Raw genomic sequence first — 25,634 nt, forward strand, 5'->3', positions numbered from 1 at the left:
CCTTTTCCCAGATTCCCCAAGGCTCCTTTGCACATCAGCTACAGCTCCTCGCACGTTTCCTCTGCCGGAGCGACTGGCCCGGTTGTTCAGGGCCGTGGTGTAGAGCCTGACGTGACGTTGAGCTCAATTACCGAGGCTGACTAGACAGTGGAGGAAAAATGTCCCTGCTTATACACAGACCCATCCCGTCGTTCAGAAGAGAAATCCACTGAACGGGTGAGACTGGGAATTCTGGACGCCTGGAGGTAGCCCTCCATACCCTGTGCCCTTTCTGCTGTCTATGGTCAGTATGAAACCTCTGTGGAGAGACCAGAGGGATTGTTTAACATGGATACACTCTAAGGTGTGGGGGGATCAGCCCTCAGCTCACCCATATTCATGCACAGATTGCCCCTCTCTGTTGCAAGGCGATGCTACTGTCTTTTTTTTTTTATTTTTGCCATCCCCATTTTCTGATGGTAGAAGAACCCTGGTTAGGCTGGGCTTGTTTTCTCCCTGCTCTGGGGTTTGAACAAGTGCACTGAAAAGATTCCTTTGTAGGTGAGTAGGCGGAGGACTCGGGTACTTATAGACAGAAGCTCATCGGAGACCCTGAGCGCTTAAGGCAGCAGGATAATTAATGTAAACCAGGGATCTCTGGAGAGGGGTTAGAAATTCTTAACCATAACATTTCCCCTTTAACTCCTGCAGGACGAGAAAGCTTCCCTCACCTCTCCCAGCCCCTAGAGCCACCCGTAGTTTTTACTGTTCGCTTTCTGCATGGATCTGTGTTTGCAATAGGCAGGAAAGCTCACATGGCTTAATTACAGCTTAATGGAGTCTTTTTTGGAAGCTGTCATTGCTGTTATTGGCTGTGGGTGTTCCAGGTTATTTTAGGGCACAGATGAGAGCCGAAGAGAAATACATTCTTAAATATTATTTGATTTCATTTTCTTCGGGGGATAAGTTAGCATTCAGGATAAGGCATAATAACTTTCCACAAGCGTTAGACCAGCATGGGATCTAGAGAGGGAGGAAGCATTATACCAGTACAGAAATTATACAGGTCATGGTTTAGTGCTGTAACTCAACACACGGTGGACAAGAACTTCATCAGTAGAGTAGTTGCAGAGCAAACACCACAGACAGTATAAGTAAGGCTCGGTGTCTTCCGTGGTAGTCTGGGCCTAGATTTAGCAGCAAGACCTCTGGATTCTGCTTCAGCTTCCTTTACATTCAAAATGGAGATTCCTAGTGAATTAAATCTAAAAAGAACAGGACGAGCGATAGCCCCTGCGTTGCTTAGTGTGAGAGTAAGTGCAAGTTATTTTATACTATCCCCAGGTTTTGACAGAACTGCAGATTTTATTTTTGAATTGACAATGCAAAACTGCTTTGTCAGAGAAGCTGAAGGTTGTTAGCCTCACATCGAGATGCCATGTCGGGCTTTTGGCACTCGGGGGGCATAGGTAGCTGCTGGGGATTGTGGGAAATGCACACTTGCTGGCTGTCCCTAAACTGATCAGTATCAAAATGGTTAACAATTACTATGTCATCATTGGGCTTCAGGGTTAACGTTGGGATGAACTGGCCTCAGTGCAGGGTTCCTCTAACCTTAGCCAAAATCCAGAATCAGAGGGCTTCAGGTTCAGAATGAAAAGGGAGCGGTGGCCCAGGACAGAATATGGAACCTTTCACCTCCTGGTCCAGGGTTCTAATATAGCCCATGTTGTGGTTGAATTTTGTTGTTGCCAGGTGGCTGTTTGGTAGCCTGCCTGAAACGCATTTAGTTGGTTTCAGTCCACTTCCTTGCGGACAGCTGTCCACGTCTCAAAAGCCACCACCACAGCTGGCACAAATTGGCCTCCTGATTGGCTCTCTCAACACAGAGACCAATGACTGTTCTTGACCGTTAAGGATCACGAGTATTAATCTGTGGATTTCTCAGCCTGAGCGAGGGTGATAAGGTTGGAATCAAAGAGGAATGGCCTTGATTTGTTTTCTTCTAGCTCTCTGGAGCGCAGTGTGGCTAGAGTGGTGAACTGGGAACCAGGACTCCTGAGTTCTATTCCGAGCTCTGTTGCTGGTTGGCTCTGTGCCCTTGGTCAAGCCACTTAACCCCCTCTGGGCCTTATTCTGATTTACATTACAGCCCCTTTGCACAGCTCTGGCAGTGTAAGGCAGCCCTGGTATAAATGGGAATCCAGCCAGTGGTATCTGATCTTATCCATATGTAAAATCTATCTACTGGGGGTTTATTCTGCTGGCCATCACTGTAATATCCGAGCAGCCTCCATGTAAAACCAATAGTAAAGTCCACAGAGGACTTCCTGGAGTCTCGGGCAGTCCTTCCCTTTTGGGTCACAACTCTGCTTGCGGTAAGGTTTTTGATTTTCTTTTTTTTTTTGGTGATTGGTTGGGGTTTACTGGACAGAAGGGGGGAAGCCCGTGTTGTGAGTGTCATTCGTATGGTGGCAAGTTGAAGAGGAAGGTTTTGCAGCATTTCTTAAAGATGGTCCGCCTGTGGGTTCACCTGGTCTCCACTGGGGGTTTATTCCGGAGCCGGATCCCCCTCGACCGAGAATGCTCTCGCGTGCTTTGATCTGAGCTCTGAGGGCTGCGTTGTCCCAGAGGGGTGCAGCTGTTGCAGTGGTTCATGATCAAAATGCAGTCTTTAATGTAGCCGAGGCTTGATCAATGAATTGCTTTGAAAATTAAAACCAAAGCCTTAAACTGGATTCGGGGGCTGACTGGGAGCGCATGGAGGGCCTGGAGCGTGGGTCTGACGTCCTCATGGCAGCCGGAGCCGTGGAGAAGGCCGGCAGCCACATTCTGTACCCGCCAGAGCCTGTGCATTGTCTGCACATTCCGTTTCAGATCCAGTGATTCACAGTAATCCAGCCTGGAGGTGACCAGTGCGTGGATCCCTGTGGCCAGATCCTGGTCTGGAAAGAAGGGGTGGAGATCCCTAGCAAGCTTTTAGCTACTGGTGCTGCCTGGTCATCCAAGCTTAGTGAGGAGTCAAATGGGACCTCGAGATTTTCACCCCACTTTGATGAGTGGAGGCGATGTGTATTCATTGGAAAATGGAGACAACGGGCCATGTCTCCAGTACAGATGCTACAGCGGCACAGCTACGGTGCTGCAGACACTTGCTAAAGCCATGGAAGGGGTTTTTCCATTGCTGTCGTTAGTCCACCTCTCCAAGAGGCGGGGAGAGTTCTCCTGTCAATCTAGCAGTGTCTACTCCAGGGTTTAGGTCAGCTTAATTCTCTCCGGTGGGTGAATTTTTCACACTCCTGAGCAATGTAGCTAGGTCAACCTAAGTTTTCGGTGTAGACCAGTTCAACATCTCGGCCAGTTCTTTTGCTTTTCTGAATGGCATCGCTTTGGTTTTGGCTGGGCTTTGCTTGAGCCAGCTGGTCTCCATCCAACCTAACCCTAACCCTAATTTCCAGTCGACATTCTACCATGTTCGTCGTGGTGTTTGCATCAGCTGAGAATGAGATCTACAGTAGAATGTCATGGGCATATTGTCGGTAGCTGAGTGCATGCATCTCACTAGCTCTTTCAGTGGTCTCGTGTAGATTTTGAAGAGAAGAGGGGATAGTATGGATCCTAGCAGATTAGGGGCTTTTGAGTACCTGTTGCCTTTTTCTGAACACTGTTGGAGAGGAAGGATTGGAGCCACTGTAGTGCGGAGGGGTAGTAATACTTGCCTGGTTTGCAAGGAAAAGTGCTTGGAGATCCTTAGAGGAAAAGTGTTATACAAGGGCAAAGTATTCTGTTATTTCCAACATAAAAATGTTGTTCTTCATCCCCATAGTTGAACCTTTCACAGGTACCGTTTCAGAGTGATGCTGTATCAGATGCTCCCTGGAAATACGATGCACCGTGACACCCTAAATTCCACCCTAGTATAACACCCTGGAGGTCAATTTTATTGCACCAGGAATGATTTTAGCTCATTCTACATGGAAAAAGTTCAAAACTGTCCCCGGGCATGGCCAAGATCCAAACTGACAATATCTCAAAGACCCTTATGCTTTGGGAACCCCAACCAAGATGGGTTTCCAGAGCCTTCTGTAGTTATCTAGAAGCCAGTCTCATCTCTCGCTGCTGTACAGTTTTTGCAGTTCTGTGCCATGGAGTCACATCTAGTCACCCTTGGTATAAGGTTCTCAATTTTCCTCCTAGGCTCTTGAAATCTCAAATCAACCAGAGATGATTTCAAACTCCTTTAGCCAGGTGAGACTAGATCACCTTAAACAAATACTTGCCTAGTTCTTCCAAAACAAGTGGAACACGATTCAGTCAGTCAAGATCCTGGTGGCACGGAACTGAATATAGACAGAGGTCCATCTTCCAGCTAGTGGAAGGTTTTGGAGGATCTGGGTTTATTTTTAAGGCATCCTAGGGCTCGACTGTGTGGAATTCAAGGCAACACGTGATACTCCGGGAACAGCTTTGGGCAGGCTAGCTCGGATAGTCAGAGTAAGTTCGAATAATACCAGGCTGGCCAAGTGGACCTCTTTGATTGTGTTTGGGATCTAGAGCGAGTGGAGCATCACAAATACTGAAGAGATCTAAACAGCTCATCCTGGCCCCAACGCCCCACAGGCACTGCAGCTTCTGACCTATAATTTTCCATGCATCCTTGGCTTAGTAGCCAAGATGGATGCCCCATTAGGCAACCATCTACGCCGGGCACAGAGCTGGGTCCTGCGCAGCATTGGATGTAGGGCACGCCAAAACTCTGCCCTTTACTCCAGATGTGGAGTTGGCCTCTGGATTCCATAGCTGCTCTGCAAACCTCCCACTTAGCATTCCCCAGCCCTGTAGACTGACTTGGCTCCTCAGAGCCAAGATGGAATCTTTTCCATAAGGCAAGTCCCACGAGCCCTGCGGACTCTGCCCCAACCCGGTGGAAGTGGATCATCCTGAGAAAGAAATGGATAGTAGCTAAACTCCTTTCCCAAGATCATGCTGTTGAGGGTTACAAGTGGCTCAGAAACGTATCTCTAGGAGGTCTGGATGGAGGCAGGATCTTTGGTTCTGAGCAGCAGAGCACCAGGCCCTTGGCCTTCTACTTAATCTATTGTACTCACAGGGTGCCAATCAGTATGTAGGTGCAGTGGCCATCACCCTCTCTTTGCTCCCCAGTGCACTTACCCTTGGCTGGTTGAAGTGATATTATATCTCAATAACCCATGCCTTTGATTCATGATTGTGCCTTCACTTACAGACTTCTGAAAGGAACCGAAGAGGTTATTAATGACATGCAGTGATCACACGCGCCAAAGTTAAAGCTTCTCGCTAAGTGAAATTTGAGGGAAAAGCAGCCGGCTTTTCAATATTTCGGAGAAACGCTTTGTGTCTCTTTTCATTTGCAGCCAGACAGTTGCAAATTGCATAAAATTGCTCCTGAAGAAGAAGGGGGGAAAGGGGGGGAGGGGGAAAGTGTGATTCTTCTGGCAAGGTACAGTATCAGTTTTATATCTATGCAGAACAAAGAAGGGCTTGCTGAAAGGTAGGCAAATAAGTGGCAGAAATTGGTATTGATCCAAGCAGGGAATAGGGGCAGGTTGAAGAGCAGCAGTGGGGGTATGGAGATGCATGGACGTGGTGAGAGCCTGGGAAGGCAGGGACACGAGAACGGAAAATTACAGGGCGGCAGCAACACGAGAGCAGAGAGACGCTGGGAATGCACCAGGGGTTGAGATGCAGCACAGTTGGTTCCTGTGGATGGTGTACAAGGAGCAGCACTAGACTGTAAGGACACAGCATCTGATTTGCCTCTCGCTCCTGATCTGGCGCTGATGCGAATCAGAGCAAGGCAACACACTGGGGTTAACAGAGATAACAGTTAACAGAGTGGGACTGGCTGGCTTGAAGGGAGCTAATCATGGGGTCACCAGACTTTCACCTCTAATGCTGGGGTGAATCCGGCCGAAGTCAATGTCTCCAAAGCTGCCTCTCCGTGCAGGATCTACTGAGCCAGCTGTGCTCATCCAGGATGCTGCAACTGACAGTGCCTGGGGAAGCTTTTGGGAGCTCGGTTTAGGGCCTGAAGCTTGAATGGAGATGAAGGCTGGACTCCAATCTTCCATTCCTGTGATGGTCACAGCAGGTCATCGTTTGGGCCCGGCATCAGTGCAGGGTGAGGAAAGCTTGCACGACCATTGCCTGTGCTGCCCCCTTTTTGTGGGTTTTTTCAATAGAAATCCTCAGCCTCCCGCACATTTCCCCAGCCCTGAGTCCACCAGAGAGGGGGCTGTTCACAGATACACCGGCACTAGAACATAGCAATGCAGGGAACGCACCAAGGCCGGCACAGGGATAGCTCAGTGGTTTGAGCATTGGCCTGCTAAACCCAGGGTTGTGAGCTCAATCCTTGAGGGGGCCATTTGGGGATTTAGTTGGGGATTGGCCCTGCTTTGAGCAGGGGGTTGGACTAGATGACCTCCTGAGGTCCCTTCCAACCCGGATATTCTATGATTCTACAGTGAAACAGCACCACAGCATGAAGACACTGAGCCAGATTCAGCCCCGGCTAAGAAGTGACTGCAATTCACATTCACTTCAGTGGGAATCCCATCGGCTTACTCCACTGGTGAATCCGGCCCAAGGGGAGTGCAGGAGAATAGAGGGGCTTAACCGAAAGATGCAGCAGAAGCATGCATACAACGGATATTGGGAAAATGGGCTGCCAAGATAAACATTGGGAACTGGAGAGCTAATAAGACTGAAGCTCGACACCAGCTCCCTTATGCTGCCTCAAAGGGCACGCCTGTGCTCTCTTCCTGCGTGCCAGTGGGTGCCCTCCCCAAGTGGAAATGCACAGTGCCCATGGCAGAGCGTGGGCACGTTGCTCAGCTGGGGTGTCTTTCTCTGAGCAGGCTCCCACCCACGCGTGTGAACAAAGACACCCACCCCCACACGTACACACACTTCTTCCCAAACATGCCCACGCTCCCCAATGCAATAGCACATACACGTACACGTTTTCCATGCATGCCCAAATGTGGGCCCTCCCCAGCCTCACGTAGACACACGTATGTGCGGGAACACGCCAGCCTTCACATGTGCTCAGCCCACTGCAAATTTCCCCACTCAAACCCTGGCCCCTCATCTTTGGTCTGCTGAGGATTTCCAGCCAGGCCTGGTTTTTCCATGTGTGCGTTGTTGTTGTAGGACGGTTTTCTCTCTCTCTCTATTTGCATCGTTCGGAAAGAGGAGCTGCAGCCGCCTGGCTGTCAGGAAGTGAGCGGCACCGTTAGTGGTTGCCATGGGAACTGGGAGTTAATTAAGGCCTGTACGCAGAGGCCTGGGTGGAGAGGTCCCCATCACAGCCTAGTTCTGAAGCACAGAACCACCGGCCTCCTGTTTCTCGACAACAAAAGAACATTAAATTAGCAGGGACCCATCTCTCCCAAATCACTGTAATTAAGCTGCAGTGGGGGAGGGGGTGACTGCGTAACAGGTGCTGCCGTGTCCCGCAGCCATTCGGGTTTGAACTCTTTGGAGAACAGACGATACCTACAAACAGGAGCCAAGTTTTGCTTCGCAGGTCGGAATGATGTTGTTCTGGAGGGGGATGCTATGGGTCCCACTCCTCTCCCAGCCTTAGTAAACACCCTCTAACCATTCCTGCCTGATCTCAGCCTCTTGGCCTGAGACTAAAGCTTCTGGGGAATTTCTCAGGCCCTTGGGCCCATCTCTGAGGTCTCAGGACCTTCAGCATCACTCCAGGGGCTGCAGGTAGAATGTCTGAGGGCATCTCGACACTTGGCAGTGATGCAGAATTGGCTAGAGGAGCAGTGGAGATATGGGTCCTGTCCAGTCAGTTCCTAGTCCTACTGTCATCCAGGCTCCTTCCAGGCAGGAGGGAACCAATGTATCTGATCGGCTAATTCTTTTGCAAGGGTCAGAGAGAAAATGGGGCAGGTGGTGGATGGTGGAGTCCGCCAAGAGGGAAGTATCAGGGTTCTCCCATTATGCATCATTGGCAGGACTGCCCCGAACACTGCTAGAAGGAATGCCCCCCCCTTGGGTACCAGTAAGACCAGAGGGGGTGATGACCCTTCTTATGCAAACGGAGAGCATCCAAGAGGGGAGAACTAGGAGTGGGTCAGAGGAGGAAAGGATGCTGTTGGTAAAAGTATAGAGGAGAACTTCATACAGGAGGCTGCTATGATGTTAATTTTCCCCATGAGGGAAGATCCCTTGCCTGATGTCCCCCAACAGGCTCAGACAACTTTATTCATCACCAGTAGGATTGGTTTCAGAGTGGTAGCCGTGTAGGTTTGGGTGAGTTTAATACATTTGAACAGCACAGGTACTGTGGTCTCTGATCGCCACACCCAATCCATCCTTGTGCAAGAACATGGGACACCTTGGGTTTCAGACTAAGTTGGCACGAGGACTCTTTCTTGTTCTGTTTCTGCTGAACGGGGGCAGTATCCCCAGGAAAGCTTTTCCCCTGGATTTGAGTGGGGGTGACTAGCAAAAAATAGAAGATGGGGGAATGGACTGGCTGCTGCCCCCCAGGACCTCAGCTGGGGCGAGGGGGTAGTTGGGTTCCCCTTACTAAGCTGTCAAGACCAGAAGGGCCTGGAGTAAAAGACCACCTGAAAATACTTGGGGTGAGTTACCCTAGTGGGGTGTGTCTCCCCAGGCCTCGGGGAGCCTGGGATCCTGGTCAGGGGGAACGGACAAACTTTCTTGGTGCATCTGTACCAGCGGCAGGCGAAGGCTTGAGCTGGAGATGCCTTAGTCTACTTGGCATTGTGAGCCGCTCCCAGTCACGAGATGGGAGCTTTTAGAAGCCTGGTGATAATGATCTCGCAGATCCTGGAGTGGTGTGAAGCTGGCCTCACTAGACGATGGGGCTCCGGTGAAGCTGAGCACTAAGTGTATGTGCTACACAGAGCAGTAGCGAGTCTCAGGTCCTTGGCATGCCTGCTCCCTGACAGGGCATAGGGTAGGGCAGAGATGGAGATCGCACCATTCCCGTTGCGTAACCAAGACGCTTAGCTACGCGCCCGCCCCCCTCCCTTCCGCCTCGTTCCTGTTCTGTGGTGGGAGTAACGGGGTGACTGCACCGCAGTGTTTTATGAATGCAGCTCCCTTGCTCTTCCTCCGGTCCTGCCTGACGTGTTTCACTTTGCTCTGAGCAGCGACCTAGCCCTGTGGGTTAGAGCATCACCAGTCAAATAGGAGAGGGGCAACAAGTGGCCAGGAGCCCAGCACAGAGGCTCACTATTAAGGAGGAACCATTAGATCATCTAGTCTGGCCTCTGGTGGATCACAGGCCATGACATTTCACCCAGATACCCCTATATTAAACCCAGGGACTTAAACCAGAGCATTTCCTCAGAAGACCTTTCCACAGGCAGAGAGCAGGAGAGACAGAGGGGCCACTCAAGTAAGATTGGGTCGGGGTGGTCTAAGGGATGCCATGGCATTGGGTGTTGTAGATATGCGTATAGAATAATAATAAAATCCCAACCACAAAAACAAAACAAAGACCCTGAAGGGCAGGGTCTTGGGACCTCTGCTGAAGCTAAATCAATTGAGACTAGAAATAAGGTGCACGTTTGTAACAGAAAGGATGATTGTCCATTGGCACACCTCACCTAGGGATGGGGTGGCTTCTCCATTAATTGAAGTCTTTTGAATCAAGACGGGATGTCTTTGTAAAAGAGAGGCTATCGCTCAAGCAGAAGTTCTAGGCTTGATGCTGAGATTAGTGGATGACGTTCTCTGGCTTGTGCTATGCCGGAGGTCAGGTTAGATCATCACAATGGACCCTTTTGGCCTTCAAATCAACGAATCTGCTCTAGGAAAGCTTTCAGTGTGTTTAGTTACGTCAGTGCAGGCTTGGGGGAGAGGTTATGGGCCAGCTTCCACTCTTATTTAGCCCAGCGTAAATCCAGACTGACTCTTGCTGAAGTACTTCAACACCCATGTCAACTGGATTTGGTTCTGGATTTTTCTTTCCGTGAGTTAGATATCTTTTGCAGCATGTGGAAAGGACTCCAGGAGAGTTGGCACACTCCTCTTATCACCTTTCAGACCCTCACCTCCAACAAGACCAATTGTAAAGGGCAAGGAAGGACCCCGAATGATGGGGAAGCTCCTTTGATGTCCGTGGCCTTGGGCGTGCTGCCCTCAGGCCTGCTAAAGGAGAGGGTCAAGTGAGGGCAGAATGGCCAGTGACTCATCCCATCAAACAGCCCACTTCAGGATGTCTGCCCAAGAGCCTGCTGTGCGAAGAGGCTCATAATTGCTGCGATGGGATGGACTCCCCTGTTGGTTATCTGATGATAATGCACAGTAATGGCGCTGTCACTTCCATAGGGATATCAGGGAGATCCAAAGACTTTCCGAGTCACAGTGATAAGGAGCTCGCCTTGCTGGTGGAGTGGCAGGAGCAGGAGCGAAGACGGGGGTGACTGATTGCATTGCCGAGCACCTGAGGAGGTGAAGCGACTGATCTGGTGTGTCATTGTCCTTCACTCAGCCTGGATGTCTGCACACTGCTGTCTGTCATCACTCAGTGCTCGTCTTCCAGAGGCACAGGGACAGCTTCCCTCTCCACCTGCCTGTCACTCACAACCAGCTGAGCCAGGAAAAGGAAGACACTCTGCCTGAAACGATGGCCTTCAGCAGGGGCTCGTGTGAAATGAATTGGGGATTCTCAGTCCGGTTCTCAAAGGACAAATCTACCATCACTCTTGGCACTAATTCCACAAAGGTTGGGTCTAGCAGTTAGAGCAGGAGACATAGAGTCAGGACCCCTGGGTTCTTTTCCTGGTTCTGCTCCAGACTTCCTGTGTGATTTTGGGCAAGTCGCTTCCTCCGCCTCCGTTTCAAAATGGGGACAACGATACTTACCTACCTCACGGGGGAGGGGAGTTGGGTGGACCAAGTCTTTAACATTCTTAAAGCACTTTGAGATGCTTAGCTGGATGGTGCCAGAGCAGCGTTCGGTTAGTACCATATTAGTGGCCAACCTTACTGCTTTAGTGGCTGTGATCCAATAGACAGGGAGTTCTAAACTGGCCACCAGAGAACCAATGAGTCAATGCTGAAGACCCATGCCCTGATCCTGGCAAGTCCCTGTTGCTCTTGTTTCTAGTGAGGGCCCTACGGAGCCAGCAAATGCTGTGTTTGTTTCATAGTCTCTGCCTCTGACCTACTTAACGCCGCTGGGTTACCCTGTGTTGCACCTGAGGGCCTATTCTACATCACTTACACGTAATTAATAGAGAGCGAGGCCTGCTCCTCCCTTGGGGCTCTCGCCCTCTCTGCAGCACATGGTTTGCTGAGCATCGCGGCCTGACGTCCCAGGAAGCAGGAGGGGGCGGTCTCTCCCTCTCCTGGAGGAGATGGCTGCGGGATGGGGGCTGGGCTGTTGGGTCACTGGGGTGGCCACTCACTCGGTGCATCGGTGTGGCCGTTTGGGGGCTGCTCATCCCCAGGAATGTTCTAGGGGAAATGGTGCATTTTGTGGAGCAAATTGTAATCAAAGCCCAGAGGCTTTACTCACTCCTTGCTCACTAGGAAACCTCCCGTGGACTTGCGCTCCTTAGTCCCCTTGACTTCAACAGGAGTTTTGCCTGGATCTGCTCAGCAGGCAGGGGGACTCCAGGGGTGACTATGGGGAAACTCCCACTGCCTTCATGCGGCAGAATTTCATCCCAGGCATCCTCACTCCCAGCAATTGCATCAGAAAACAGGAGCAGGAATGTCACAGTAAAGGAGCTGGAGTAGCCACCAAATCCCTCGCCCAACTGGGCTTCATATTCCAAACCCTACAGGAGCACGGAGCAGGGTGCAATTTATATTGTAATTTATACAGAATCACATCGTAAAGGCCTCTGACTGTCTCCCTCACCGGGAAAGGAATTGGCTGCTCTGGGCTGTCCTTCTGCTCCTCCCACAAGGCAGCTCCTGACCATTTGGGGATCGGCATGAATTCTGAAGGACGAGCTTTCTAACGTCCGAATGCAGATAGCCTGCTAACGCACCTGTGGTCAGTGCACCCCTCGATCCCAGCCAGGCCGGCTGGGCGCTGCCCAGTGGGAGCCCAGGGGAGAGAAATGCATAGGCACTCTGTGTGTGTGTGTGTGTGCGTGTGTGTGTCTGTGAGAGAGAGAGACACACACACACACACGCACAGATGGATTGGTATGTGTGCATGTGACAGAGAAGGGGGTAGTGCCGGAGAGAGACACAGTGTGTGAGTGTGAGAAAGAAGGTGGGGGAAAGAAAGCAAGAGATGCATGCACAGATTGGTGTGTGTATGTGCGAGGTAGGGTGAGGGGACAGACACACAGAGCGTGTGTGTGTGAGAGAGAGAGAGAGAGAGGAGGGTAAGGGGGAGAGACACACTCTGTGGGTGTGTCGGGGGGGGGGGAGGGGTGTGACAGAGAGAGAGGGAGGGATTGATTAACCAGGTGATGTTCCCTTGCTGGTGTGTCTGGCCACACCACCACCATGTCGCTGGGAGCGCTTTGCAAGGCCATTGGTCCCCTGCCCGGTGGGTCACAGAGCTGACAACGCTGCCTATCATTAGCGGCAGGTAGGAAGCGCTGCGAGGCACTGGCGGTGAGGGGCGGGGGAGCGTGGCCCTTGCCGGCCCAGCAGCGTGTGCTAAATGTTAATGTGATAGTCTTCAGAAATGAATAAATAGGTTAATTTTTAATGCTCATCTAAATAATTTAATGAGGAAAATCAAGCTCCGTCTGCGAGGCAGCCTCAGCCTCATAAATCACTAGCAAAAATCCTCTGAGCCACATGGGTGTGGGTGTGTGTAGTACATGCATGTGTCTGGGTGGGTGGGTCCGGAACATGCATGCATATGTCCGTGCACGTGGGAGATAAGGACGGCCATCCTGGGCCAGACCAGCGGTCAGATGCTTCAGAGGATTTACACGTATGTGTGTGGGAGATGCATGCCTGTGTATGAGTAATACACACGTCTGTGCAGGGGTGCCTGCCTCTGTATGTTTGTGTGTGCGCGCGCATGTTTCCAGACTGCATGTATTCATGGTGGGTCTCTGTGTTCATTTGGGCACCGTGAACATAGCTGCGTTTATGTACAGAGCTGTGCCCATTGGTCTGTACATGTGTGGATGTACATGCCACATCCTGTCTAATGCAGTGGGACATGACAGCTAGAGCCGGGCACGGGGAGCACAAGGTTTTGGTTGTATGTCCAGCTCTGCCACTGACTCACGGGTGACCCTGGACAAGTCACTTCCCCTCCCCATGCCTCGCTCTGTCCCTCTGTAAAATGGGAGGAGCAAATACTCACCTGGCAGCGTAAGGTGCTGTGACTTGAGCTCATTATCGCTCCTGGTCTGGTCACCCCTCCTAGTGGAGTGTCTCTGGGCTGTGCGGCCTGGGCACACACCTGGGCCAAGTTAAAGCGGTGTAGAATTACCTGGCATTTGTGCATTTAGGTCTCTGCTTGTGGGGCCTTTTGTGGGTTGTTTGCCGTTCTAGCAGTGGTGGAGCTTGAATTAAGGTCCTGTCGCCTCCTTAGCTCTGTGCTGCCATTGCCAGGAAACTCCTGTGATAAGCGTGATGCCTCCTCCATGGTTGGGCCGGCGGTGGAGACCTCTCGCTGCAAACGTTAAGCAGGGGAGTCTGAATGTCTTCTCCAAACATAACTGCCTTTCGCTGCTTTGAGAGGCTTCTGTATCTCGTCTCTACCCACGTCTCCCTGAGCAGGTGAGAACGAGCCAAGCCGCCCCTTCGCGGCTCTGCCAAGGAGCCGGGCTTGGCTGGCAACAGATCAACTGGAGGGAGTGGAAGTGGGAAGTGGGGCTTGTTAGAACTCGCTAGGGATTGTGAGCTACATGGGGGCGCTCAGTCGTGGTCAGGCTGGTTCTGGTGGCAGCCCCGAGCCACTGTGAGTGGGTCTGAGGAGTGCTCGGGTCAGCTTCCCCGGGGGTGAGCGAGAGTAGAGGAGAGACCTCGGTGTGGCTTAGAGGGCAGGGTGAGAGCGAGCTGGGGTCTGCAGAGCGGCTCAGGGAGCCCCCCAGGTCATCTTGGTCACAATCCCAGAGCCAGATGCTGCTCTTAGTTATCCTCGTGCACCCCAGGGCATCTGAGACTAGACCTGACTCGCAGGCCTCAGTGCATCTCACCCCACTCCCCTATAGCCAGCGATGGGCTCAGAGGGCTTCGTATGCCATAGCCCTGCAGTTCCCACCAGGGGCTGGTTCTGGCCAAGGTCTGCCCCACTGGGGCTCCCGTACGGAGCAGCTGGGGCCTCGGTGGCCAAGGGACCTGTTTACATAATGCCAGTTTATCCTGCCGATCCCGCGAGGGTCGCGTCCCGCTGGCAGAGCCCAGAGAGTTACTGGGAGCAATGGGGGGGGGGGGTCCCCCCCCTTCCCCCCCCCCCCCCCCCCCCCGCCAGCCCCCTCTCCGAAGATCATATCAAAATGTCTCTTTTGTGCAAAGCGGAGGGAATGCCCCTAAGAGCTGGTTACCATGGCAACCACAAATGTCAGGTTCCATGTGGTGAATAACCGTTTCCATGACGACAACTCCTTTACCCAAGGTGCCACGAGCTGGAGTGACAGGCCTGTGGGGGGATGGGCGGCCGGGGTGGGGTGGGGGTGGGGGGGGCAGGATGTTCTCAGGTGCTGAATTCCCCTTGGGGTTGTTCCTGAACCTCTCACGCTCCTCCCCTCCCCCTCCCACTGCTGCCGTTAAAGATTCTGGATTCTCCCATATGCAGGCGTAAAGCCCTGAGCTTCAATGACGCCTCCCCCTCCCAGCCCCCCCTGGATTTGCACTGGTGGGGCTGAGCTCAGAGTCCAGTCCCTGCATCTCCCTCCCCATCTGTTTATCTTAATCCCAGGTTTTCTTCCTGGCTAGAAATAAAGCTGGTTCTTGAGGCTGCAGCGGGGGCGGAGGGGGGGGGGCACGTGTGTGACTCGTACAGCTGTTGCCCCTCCCCCTGAGCCTGTTCCCAAGTGCACATCTGGACGATGCTGCCCGACCATGCACAGGGACGGCACAGGTTATTGATGCAGACGGCAAGCAGCAGCCCCGGCCTTGCTCAGATCTCTGTCGGGTGTCGGGGGGACTGTCTGGATGAGAGTCCTACTCTGGGAGTCCAGCTTACATCCAGGCCTACCCGAACAGACACCCAAGAGACACCCGGGAGGCAGCGCTGGGCTGGAGACTGAATACTGCTGCCTCACGCTAGGGCTTGCACCTAGCAGGGTGGCTATGTCCAGAGGCCCTCCATAAATCAATCCAATCAATCCATAGCAATAAGGGGATGAGTGAATCAGAGGCCAAGCTAAGGGAAGGTGCTTTGCTCTAAAGTCTCCTTGAAATGACAAAGCAGCATGCGGTGGGTGGCGAACGGGGTCTTGGGAAAGAAGCAGCCTCTGAAGGCTGGGTTGGGTTTGGTGCCCAGTCACCGGCTTTGTGCAAAGACCAGCGCTTAGCCAGCAAAGTCCTGGGACGCCGCAGGGGATTGCAACAGTCAGCTGGCACGGGGGGCATTTGGGGTTTGATGATCGTGCTGCCTGCAGAGGGAAAAGCACCGTTCCAAGTTGGCGAGCTGAAGCATTGGGAGCTGGCGCATGGTATGGAGGAGGCATTGCAAGTCGGTGCATCTGTCTCTCAGTCAGTCAGCCAGCAGGTAGAATCCCATTCCTGGAGAAAGCTCCCCTCTGGGTGGTCTCCATCTCCAACTCATCACCCCTTTGGCCAGAGGCAGACTCTTCATTCCCTGATTTGACCAAGTGCCGGAAAGGGAGCTGCACATGTCTAGCTGAAACCACTAACCTCAGGGGCGCTGGCTGGGAACAGTGTTTTCCACTACTGGCCCCAGTAGGTTCGCCTGCATAAATACACGCAGCCTTTGTACATACAGATCAGGTTTGTGCATGCACATTGGATGATTGGGCACAATCCTGCAGCCAGGCGCTCGATTTCTCTGCCCAGGTAAGGACGGTCTTCTGCAGTTACATCCTGGACATGGACACAGCTGGAAATGTGACCCAGGAGCAGAAGCACCAGAACACTGAATTCTTGGGAGCCACAAAGCACGCGATCACTCAGTCACTTGGAGCTGGAATCTCTCAGCAATGGGTGTGTGTGAGTGGGGGGAGGCTCGGGCATCTATTTTATAGACTTCAGTTCATAACTTTTTATCACTCGACTTCATTATACGTTTTGCATCATGGTTGTGCCTTAAACCACCGAACTTAGTCGAGGACCCGATCCTCTAGGGTGTGAGCAGATCTTGCTCAGGCAAAAAAACATTACCGACTCAAGTCAATGGGAGCTTTGCCCGAGTGAGGACTGAGGCTGCTAGATTTTTCTCACGTAGTTATGGAAATGAGCCTCTTGCGCAAGAGATCCCAACAGCGGAGGACATTGGCCTCCGATTTTGGGCTCCTCGAGGGCGGAGAAGGTATATTGCTTGTGAATTCACTTTCAGTGAGACGCAGGCTCCCAAGCACAAGATGTGCTTTTGGAAAAGGGTCTCAGACTCCTTAGTCACTTAGGTGCTTTGAAAATTTTCCCCCTGGTGCCCATAATAACCTAATTGTCCTCTCATCCTGTTGACTTTGGGGGAGTCACTCCAGGTTAGATCCGTGTTAGCGAGATGAGTGCAGAGCCCAAACACCATTGAGAGCTGGAGGGGTTTGTGAAACTAGGTAACCTCCTCCTCTCCTGTGCGGATGATGCTTTGAGGTGTCACTACCCGTCTTTAAAAGAAGTTCATAATCATCCTTCTCTAGAACTTTCCCTCAAGGATCTCAGTTCCCCATAGGAGCATTAATGAAACACCACCCCTGTCTGGTACGGACGTCTTATTTCCCCGCATTTTACAAAAAGAGAGAGAAATGGAAACACAATTAACTGACTTGCCCAAGGCCACGCTGAGTCAGTGGCAGAGTTGGGAATAGATCACAGGTCCCCAAGCTTGTTCTTTAACCACTGGACCACACTGCTCCCTGGGTATTAGATTCTGAAATGATGAAGTGTTTGCTTCAAGGCCCTGAGTCTTTCTCAGCCAGCAATCTGCTGCCTGGAAGATGCAGGGTTCCTTGGTACAGGAGGGGTGTTCTCTGCACTGCCAGGATAGGAAGGGGTGGGGGTTGCATTCCTCCCAGAAGATCTGAAAGAAGCTGCTTGGCTCCTTTCTGCAGGTCCTGGCTTGCAATCATGTCATGGGTCTTGGCATGCAGTTGTGCAAACTCCACATCCCCAGGACACCCCTCCACACTGGCATGACAGGCATTTACTGGCAGAGCGGGAAGAGGGGCTCCTATTAGGAGAGTACTTGGGCACTGGGTGCCCAAGGGCTTATACCGCTGCACAGGCCCGAGAGCATCACTATGGGGAGGAGGTAATATTCCTAGCTGCATCTCTCCAACCTCGGGCAGTGCTGCTGAATTCCCTGGTGCTGCTGGCGCCGCCATGTGACTGGCAGGCGGGCAGTGATGTCTCATTCCCCGTCTTTCTCTCTCGTTGCAGATGGCCCGTCCAATCCAGGTGAAGCCGGCGGACAGCGAGAGCCGTGGAGGTAGTTGTCATCTCTCCTTGTTATTCCTCCATGTCGTTTTGCTGGCAGCTGATCTGTTGTGAGGTGCCCTCCTGGCCCACTCTTGCTAGGCAGAGAGACCCAGTGTTTATGGCCTGCCCTTGCTGTGCACCTACGGGTGATTGTGGGCCTGGGTTTGGGTTATGGATAGAACAAAGAGGCTCCTGTTGGGAGCTCCTGGTTTGATGAAACACTCCATGCCCGAGTACGCCACTGCAAGGCTCTGCCAAGCTCACAGCTTCTCTGCTGGGCCCCACTACACTTGGGAACTGCGCAGAGCATCAGCCCTGGGGCCTGGCAGGAGGGTACAGGAGGAACAGGAAGAAGGATGGGGGCATTTGGGGGAGACTCAGGCATAGCACTGGGCCCGTTTTTTCATTGGACCCGTTTTTTCAATGAAAAAGGCAGATTTGAGTCGACCAAACTACTTCGCGAATTGGGTCAAATTCGCCAAATTGTTCAGTCCAAAAAAAAAAAAAAAAAAGCAGAAACAGATCAAAACATTTCCATTTTTCCATTCGAAAATGAATTTTTGTTTAGAAATTTGTTTTCCTTTTATTTTTTAAAAAAAGTAAAAAAACCCCTCAGAAATGAAATGGGGGCGGGCGGGGGGAGGAGGGGGGTTTCGGTACGGCCGAGAGCTATTCGCACAGCTCTCCTCAGCGGCGCAGGTTAGCCCCTTGGCCTAGCGAGCATTAACATGACAGCAGTAACATATGCTAAGCGGTTATGAGCTGGAATATGCGGCGAGCTGCGTTAATTTACACTGGAGATCACGCCCCTGTCAGATGCCATTCTTCAGATGGAGCAAGTGTAACCCCCTGGTGTCGCAAATGAACAGATCCTTTTTGTTGCTTTTCCCTGCCTTAACCGTGCATTTCTTCTTCCTCCTACACTCCTGCATCTATCCGTCCTTCTCTTCATTTGCTTGTGCTGCCTTATCAAGCGATTTGGTAGGGCTGGTGGCATTTGGGTGGGGCTGTTTTCCCCTTTAGAATGGAACATCGCATGTACTGTGTCTAGGATTGGAAGAATTTGATTTTTGTTTTCAAGGATTATTTCCAAGTATTTTGTTTGTATTGATTTCAACGTTCGCATCAGCAGGAAATCAAAATAAAAAAGTCAGCTATTAATAATCCTTTATTCCAAACGGAGGCTGGGATTTTCAGATGAGCCTAAGGGAGTTAGATTTCCAAATTTCAATGGGACTCAGGCATCTAACTCCCTTAGGCTGCTCTAAAAATCCAAGCCATAGAGCCTGTAGGAAGCAAGGTGTGGAATAAGTGACCTAAGTCACTTAGGCCCAGATCTTCAAAGGGCTTTAGGTGCCTAACTCTCATTGGTTTTGGCTATGGAAGTCTTTGCTAGAGCTACAAAATCTCGTACGCACAAGTAACCATGCGCAGATGCTCACAGACACCACACACAAATTCTGGTACACAGTTAATATATAGCAATACACATGCTTATGGACACCCGAACAGACACCACAGAGATACATAAAAACATCCACCTCCAACGCTGGTAGGCATGAGTGCATTCACACAGCTACGTTCACAAGTCCATCCATACACATGCACAAATAAATAGAAAGATAAACTCATACCCATTTATTAAGCCCTCAAGCCATATTAAAAAAAATAACTTCCCCTCTCTGTAAATGTCCCTTATCAGTGACGGAAATTCTTCCTTACAGAAGGAAAAAGATTGTTTCTTCTAGGCTGCACTGCCTAGAACCATGTACCTGCGCTACTGAGCGCACATGGGTTTAGGCAGCCGGAGAGCTGAATGCCTAAATCAGAGCTTGCTGATGTGTTGGGAAGGGTGGAGTTAATATTCAGCCAGCTCGTCCTCTCAAGCTGCCCAGGGAACTCTGCCAAGGACCACAACACATGAGTGGGGAGAGACGCCGACGATGATCGCCGACATTTACCGATCGAAAATTGAATCCTGTCGTGCCTAATGAAGGCCCCGATGCTGCAATCTGAGACTTACTTCTGCCCCACCCCCATGCAGGGCCCCATCAGTGCAGGAATCCACCTGGATGGATCTGAGTGCAGGATCAGGGCCTATCTGTGCCTCTGTGCTGGGTCATAATTTCCTCTGGGCAGGGACCATATATCTGTCTATGTTTGAAAAAGTGCTAAATACCCTGTAGTGGCTGGTCAAAATAATAATAATAATTAATGTCCCCACTTTGCTCCTTGGGGAGCAAAAGGAGACGTGCTGCTTCTTAGACCGTTTAATTGAGTTCAAAGCTGTCAGTGGTGTTTGCAGAAGACATTTCTTTCCCTGTGTAGGACCAGATTATGATCCTGTTACAACCCATAGTTTATTACTCCACAAGTGGTGCCACTGACTTTGGTGGGCCAATGCTCATGGGGAAAGCACTGTTCAAATGGAGTCAGAGTATCACAAACTGGTGCTTAATTATTCTTGCCTTCCCTACAGCAAGATCTTTATTATTTTAAAAAATATCCTAGTGCCTGTTTTATTAAATATTAATATGATCTTACATTTCTATTGCAACTTCCATCCCAAAGCATCTCAGTCGCTGTTAGAGAAGGGAGAAAGGAGTCAAAAATGTTTATTTAATTTGTGTATTTTAAAAAAAAAGTTTATTTCCATTTCACAGCTCTGAAACAGAGGAGGATTTCCCCCCCCCCCTCATGATATTGGTGCCAAAATGGCCATTTTTCACATTTTAAGAAAAATGCAACATAAAAAGATTTCACTTTTTTAAATGCAAATCGATTTTCACCCCAAAGGATTTTGCATTTCAAAACTGCTGGAAGTTGTTTTGCATTGGAAACAAGATCCGTTTTTTTGGGTGCGGGACCTATTTCCAGTCCAAAAGGCTCCAGTTTTTCCAAGATGTGAAAAAGGAATTCACTAGCATTTTTTCCTGTGCTTTTATTATTATTAATTATTATTGTTGAAAATTTGGACCATTTTTGGAAATTCAAAGCCGGAAAGCAGAAGTCTTGAGTTTCTAGGTCTCTGAATTTTGTTTCAAATTTAGGTTCCGCTTAGATCTAGCCTACAAGACAATGGTCATTTAATCCAAAATCCTGCCTGCATTTAGGAGTTCCTTACTGACCCCTGTATTCCACACCAGTGCCTGGGGCAGCCCAGAACCCAGAGGGCACAACATTGGCATAAAGCCACCTTTTCCTTCCCCTTTTCCGGCACAGCACTACTTCCTTTCTTGTTGTTTCCTTTATTACCACTGCCTCCCCTCCCGGGAAGATCTCATCCCTTCTGATTCTCACACTTGTGTCACCTGTGTCCAACAGTCCACTCTGCCCTGAGTTGCAGCCATTAATACCAATGGGCTTGCAAGGGAGGCAGAGAAATGTCCCCTCCTTTCCTCTTCCTCCCTGTATTTACGTTGCAAATCTTCCTTCCTGTCTGGGAATGACAGTGCAGGAATAAATGAGGAGTCGGGAGCAAGTTCCCATCAGCCCAGGCGCAGCAGAGCTCCCATCTGTCTGAGATGCCCCCAGCTCCTTTCGTGCAGACGGCAGGAGGAGATGGACTTTATTGTTTCCCTGTCAGGTTTCAAGCAAAGGAGTTTACTACCAAGTCTGCAGGGAATGGGGCGGGAGGGGGAGGAGCAGGAATCCTGAGCAGCGCACGCTACAAATGCAAACCCTCTGCAAAAAGTTACTGCAGCTTCCCATAACCTACCTGGCCTTTTAAACAAAGCTAATGCTCTTAGAATGAAATCCCAGCCACCTCACGCTGGGTGTCAGACTCCAGACGCCCACCTGGGCACAGTCCCAACGAGGTTGCTTCTCCAGTGATCATGCATCCTATGGATACGGCAGGAACTGTGTTCAAAGGATACTGTCTATTGTCCTCATGGACACAGGGACCAGAGAAATTCCATCCCCCAGTTGAAACAGCAACCCCCAGATATGCCTGGCCTCCTGCAAGAGACCTTGGTGGAGAGGAGGATGAAGGCTGGGGAGCCAAAACTGAAACAGGGACCTGGGCTGCTTCTCTCTCAGCTGCAGGGAAGGGATAATATCTTGCCTTTCCATAGCGAGGCGCTCAAAGCCTGATGAGGATGTACTGGGATCGCTTCACTCACCACTGAAATGCAGCCACCTCTGGAACGTAGCAGCTCTTTTAACAGCCACACTGCAGTTTAGGGCAGGGAGATGAATATTGTATCTAACTGAAATGGCGTGGGAAATCTACAGGCAGGATGTAGATTCTGCTACACAGATTTGGCCCTGATATTGGAGCTCAGTGCCCTGTGCTTGTGACGAATGCCAGGGGATCGTTAATGACCACAAGCGGTCTGGACGTTAGCTTTGATTCTCATTCCAAACAGGGTGTCTCCCAGTAACAAGGCATCCCCACGCACCATGCCGGGGCAGCTCCTGGGGTCATTGTTGGACCCCAATTTGTTCTTTCTCGTCCCAAGGCTGCATCTCACCTCTGTGGTTTCTAGTTAACACCCCAGGGGTGGGTGCCCCTTGACATCCTCCCGGCTTGCTCTTTGTGCAAATCTGGAGCACACGGATCCAGCCAGTTGGCAGTGTTAAAGCTGCACTTCAGACCCTTTCCCACCGGGGCCACACTCTTGGATTCATCCCAGCTAGGAACTGGCGATCAGAGTACCATTTCCAAAGTCTTCTGCGGGAACCCCATTCTTGGAGAAGACGCAACAAGATCTGCAGATCAGGATAGAGCCGTCTTACACAGCGATGGAGAAACGCTGCCCCTTGGAGAGCAATGCTGAGTGTGGGCCAGGCAGTCTTGTTCCGTTTATTACCATCGGTTGGAAAGAAACCCCAGAAAAACTTTCCTGGGGTCACACCAGAGCCAACTTGCCCCATGGGATTCAAGGGAATGGCCTTTTCATGGATGAATTGTGGCAGACACCATGTTTCAGTATATTCTGCCTCCCACTGGCCTGGTGCCCTCGGACTGCATATTTTCGACTCAGCCGTAACATCCCACATCCCATGCAAGCCTGGGGTTCTCTCACATTGTCTCTTGAAAACTAGTGACATCACCAGTGCAGAATCAGGGGCCTGCAAAACAGGGAGCTCTATGCTCTGAATCTTCCCCAGCTGTTTATTTTCCTTGTGACTATCAGTTTGGGCCGTTGTCCCAGGTTTCCAGCCATCCTTGGACACTGAGAGCTCCCTGCATACAGATGTGTGCATGAATCCTCCGCTCAGAGGTGTGGTGTAGACTGGGAGCCAGGACCTTCTGAGTTACTGGGAGGTATATTATGACAGCACCTAGGAACCCCAGTCCCGGACCAGCACCCTGTTGTGCACTGCTACAAACACAACACACAACCGATTCCTACCCCAAACAGCACTTACACTCTAATTAATCTCAGCTCTTATATTGATTCAGTGGCTTTAGACCAGTCACTTAAAGTGCAAATCTCAGCTTATATTTTATGTTCCTTTCCTGTTTCTTTGAACACCCTCGATTATTAAAAAGGGGCGGGGAACTAATTAAAATCTAATTAGGTTTTCATTATTTAAGACTTTTAGCCTTTCACTCACTTTCTACAAACGGACTAGTCCAGTGGTGTCAGCCACTTGGCCCGTCTGGTGGATACGGGTGACTCTCATGGCGTATTCGGATTCTGCAGAATCCCAGTTTTGATGAAAAAATACAAGTTTCTAGGTTTCATGATTGCACAGCTAACCTTCCAAATGTGAGCTGCGTATAAACCGATGCAGTGCTTTCTGCCTGAGTCTGCAGAGAGCCTGAACCAATAGCTCTGGAATTCAGCCCTTCCTGCACAAAGGGTCTGGCACCTCTGGGCTTGTCTGTTTGACTTATGTCTTAGTTAGTTTCTTTGGTGCTTTCCCAATATTGATAGGGTCTGAGCCTCTGACACAACAGAGGGATGTTATTCTTTAAAAATAAAAAGTTTCCCCCTGGAAGTTTAAAAAAAAAACATTCAAAATGTTTCTGTGGGTGTTCAGCTTTTTTAGCCCTGACGCCGCCCCTTTAATAAATCACTCTGTACCTCAGTTTCCCTATCTGTTAAAAAAATGGGAGATCACAATACTTACCTCTCTGGCGGAGGTGTTGTAGATAAAAAGTGCTTTAAGAAGTGCTAAGTATTAGCGTTCTATTCCTGACTCCAACGTGCCGCAGACATGAGTGACATACTGAGCATATGTGCACTGTTAAACATACATCCATGCACACAGAGCGTTACATAACTGGTTAGGTGCATCATGACTGGGAGAGGAATCTTTCCCCTACTCTAGTGCTGTGATTGGATATGGCACATCCAATGCTCTAAGATCCTGCTGTGCTGCATAGCATACCCAAACCCTACAGGTTAACTGAGGACACCTTTTGCCCACTGGTGGAACTGAATTCACTCCTGGCCATTCATGGGTCCCACGCTGAGTGGTTTTTATGGGTTAGATCAGTGTATTCGGATGGGAGTTTCTGCAAAGGTGATGTTATTAAACCTCTACAGAACACATCTTCCAGGCAGTCACTTGGAGCTTGAGAAAGGAAAGGCGCTTTTAAGATAGCCTGGCAGGGCTAGTGTAGGGGGAAAGCTCGTCTGGGCAGGAGCAGTCCAAAGCTGTGGCATGAAATCCCCAGGAATTAGGGGGCATCATAAACATCCCCACCTTCCACTCCACGTGGCCAGCACAGCAGGCCTCTCTGACAAACATGCAGCTGCATCCCGTGCATTTCAAAACAACCCCCGCACCACCACCAAGGCAAGCCATCCCCTGCACACCCAATTCTCCCCCTGGGGAGAGGATGAGAGAGAGAGAACAAACCACATGTGACAGATGTGAGTCATGGCGCTTAATGCACTGCTGGAAGGTGCTTAGATGCTGCGGTGGTGATGAAGGCGGCATAAAAACCTGTTCAGAATGGCGTGGCTAGGGAGGGGCCAAAGGGGGCTGGGTGGATGAAATCAAGCTGCTTTAATCTGTCTGGGGGAGTTGGAAAGGAACGCTGGCTAGGGAGAGACGGGAAAGATTGGGAGCGAAGGAAGAGATAGAGCAGGGCTAGAAAGGGAGAAGAGAGAATAAATTGCGGGACCAGGGGGAAAAAAAATGAAAAAGGGAAGGAATAAAATGAGAAGAGGGGGAAGAATAGAGCAAAGAGGATGGGGAAAGAAACGGTAACGGGAAAGAGGGTCAGAAGAGAAGGGAAGCGCTAAAGAGCCCAGGACAGGGAGGCCGGAGCAGGGGAGAAATACTCAGCCATTTACATGCGTTTGAGGGATTTTAGAAAATAATAATAATGATGCTGATGAAGAAAAGGACAAAAGCCAGGCCTGGGGCAGCTTTAAAACCATCATTGCCGTGAATTATCCACCCGGATGGAGCTGTTCTCCGCCTCATGTGGCTCAGAGACTGCCTCCCCCCGTGGCCTGTTGTGGATACCGGGGGTTAGGCCTGTCCCCTGAATCCCTCCCCTGCTGGGGGCCAGGAGCTGATTAGAGGGCCCTGAATGAGAGGGAGAATTGGCATCCTGGTCCCTCTCTGGCGACTGCCATCGCCTGGTCCTTTGCAAGGCAGGGATCGTGGGCTGGCGTGATTTCCCATGAGCCACCGAACGCTCTGCTGCTCTGAGCTGATAGTGGTTGCTCACCCGAGCCCATTAGCACTGTATTAGTGACGAGGAAGCTCCCCGCGTTCCCAGTGAGATTTATCGTGGGAACCATCCCATCCGTAACTGGCTGCGCAAGGGGGTCGCCTCCCACTCCCGTAGCCATCCCTGCTCTTCTTCCTCCCCCCGCCCCCGCCAACAGCTGTTTGGCCAGATGACCTAATTCCACTGGGTTTTAAACAGGAGCAGCATCCCCTGCTGTTTCTCTCTCTAATGGCTGAACCGTTCAGCCTTAAAACCCTCCAGTGTTCCTCGTCATCGCTCCATCAGAAATCCGCTCGGCGCTAGGCCCCTCCTTGTGCCCTCCCTTCCCCAGCCTGCCTGAATGACGGCCTGCCCGAGAATGGGTTTCCATGGGAACTCAAACTCCAACAGTCGGGGATAAGAGACAATTTTCGTGGTTGCTGGACAGCCTGGGAAATTGCCAATC

The 25,634-nt window shown here is 50.9% G+C and overlaps 1 protein-coding gene across 3 annotated transcripts in view; it reads left to right on the plus strand.

Annotated features, from left to right (window-relative positions):
- CELF5 (CUGBP Elav-like family member 5) overlaps window positions 1-25,634 on the plus strand; it is a 57,711-nt gene that overhangs the window by 11,857 nt on the left and 20,220 nt on the right. For 2 of the 3 annotated variants that reach the window (XM_034755344.1, XM_034755346.1), the window contains exon 3: window positions 17,506-17,557. In XM_034755344.1, the coding sequence (XP_034611235.1) occupies window positions 17,506-17,557 (52 nt within the window). The remainder of the gene's footprint in view (window positions 1-17,505; window positions 17,558-25,634) is intronic. The other variant, XM_034755345.1, reaches the window with a different exon arrangement.

This window comes from Trachemys scripta, chromosome 22 (assembly GCF_013100865.1).
Source record: "Trachemys scripta elegans isolate TJP31775 chromosome 22, CAS_Tse_1.0, whole genome shotgun sequence".
Classification (NCBI taxonomy): domain Eukaryota; kingdom Metazoa; phylum Chordata; order Testudines; family Emydidae; genus Trachemys; species Trachemys scripta.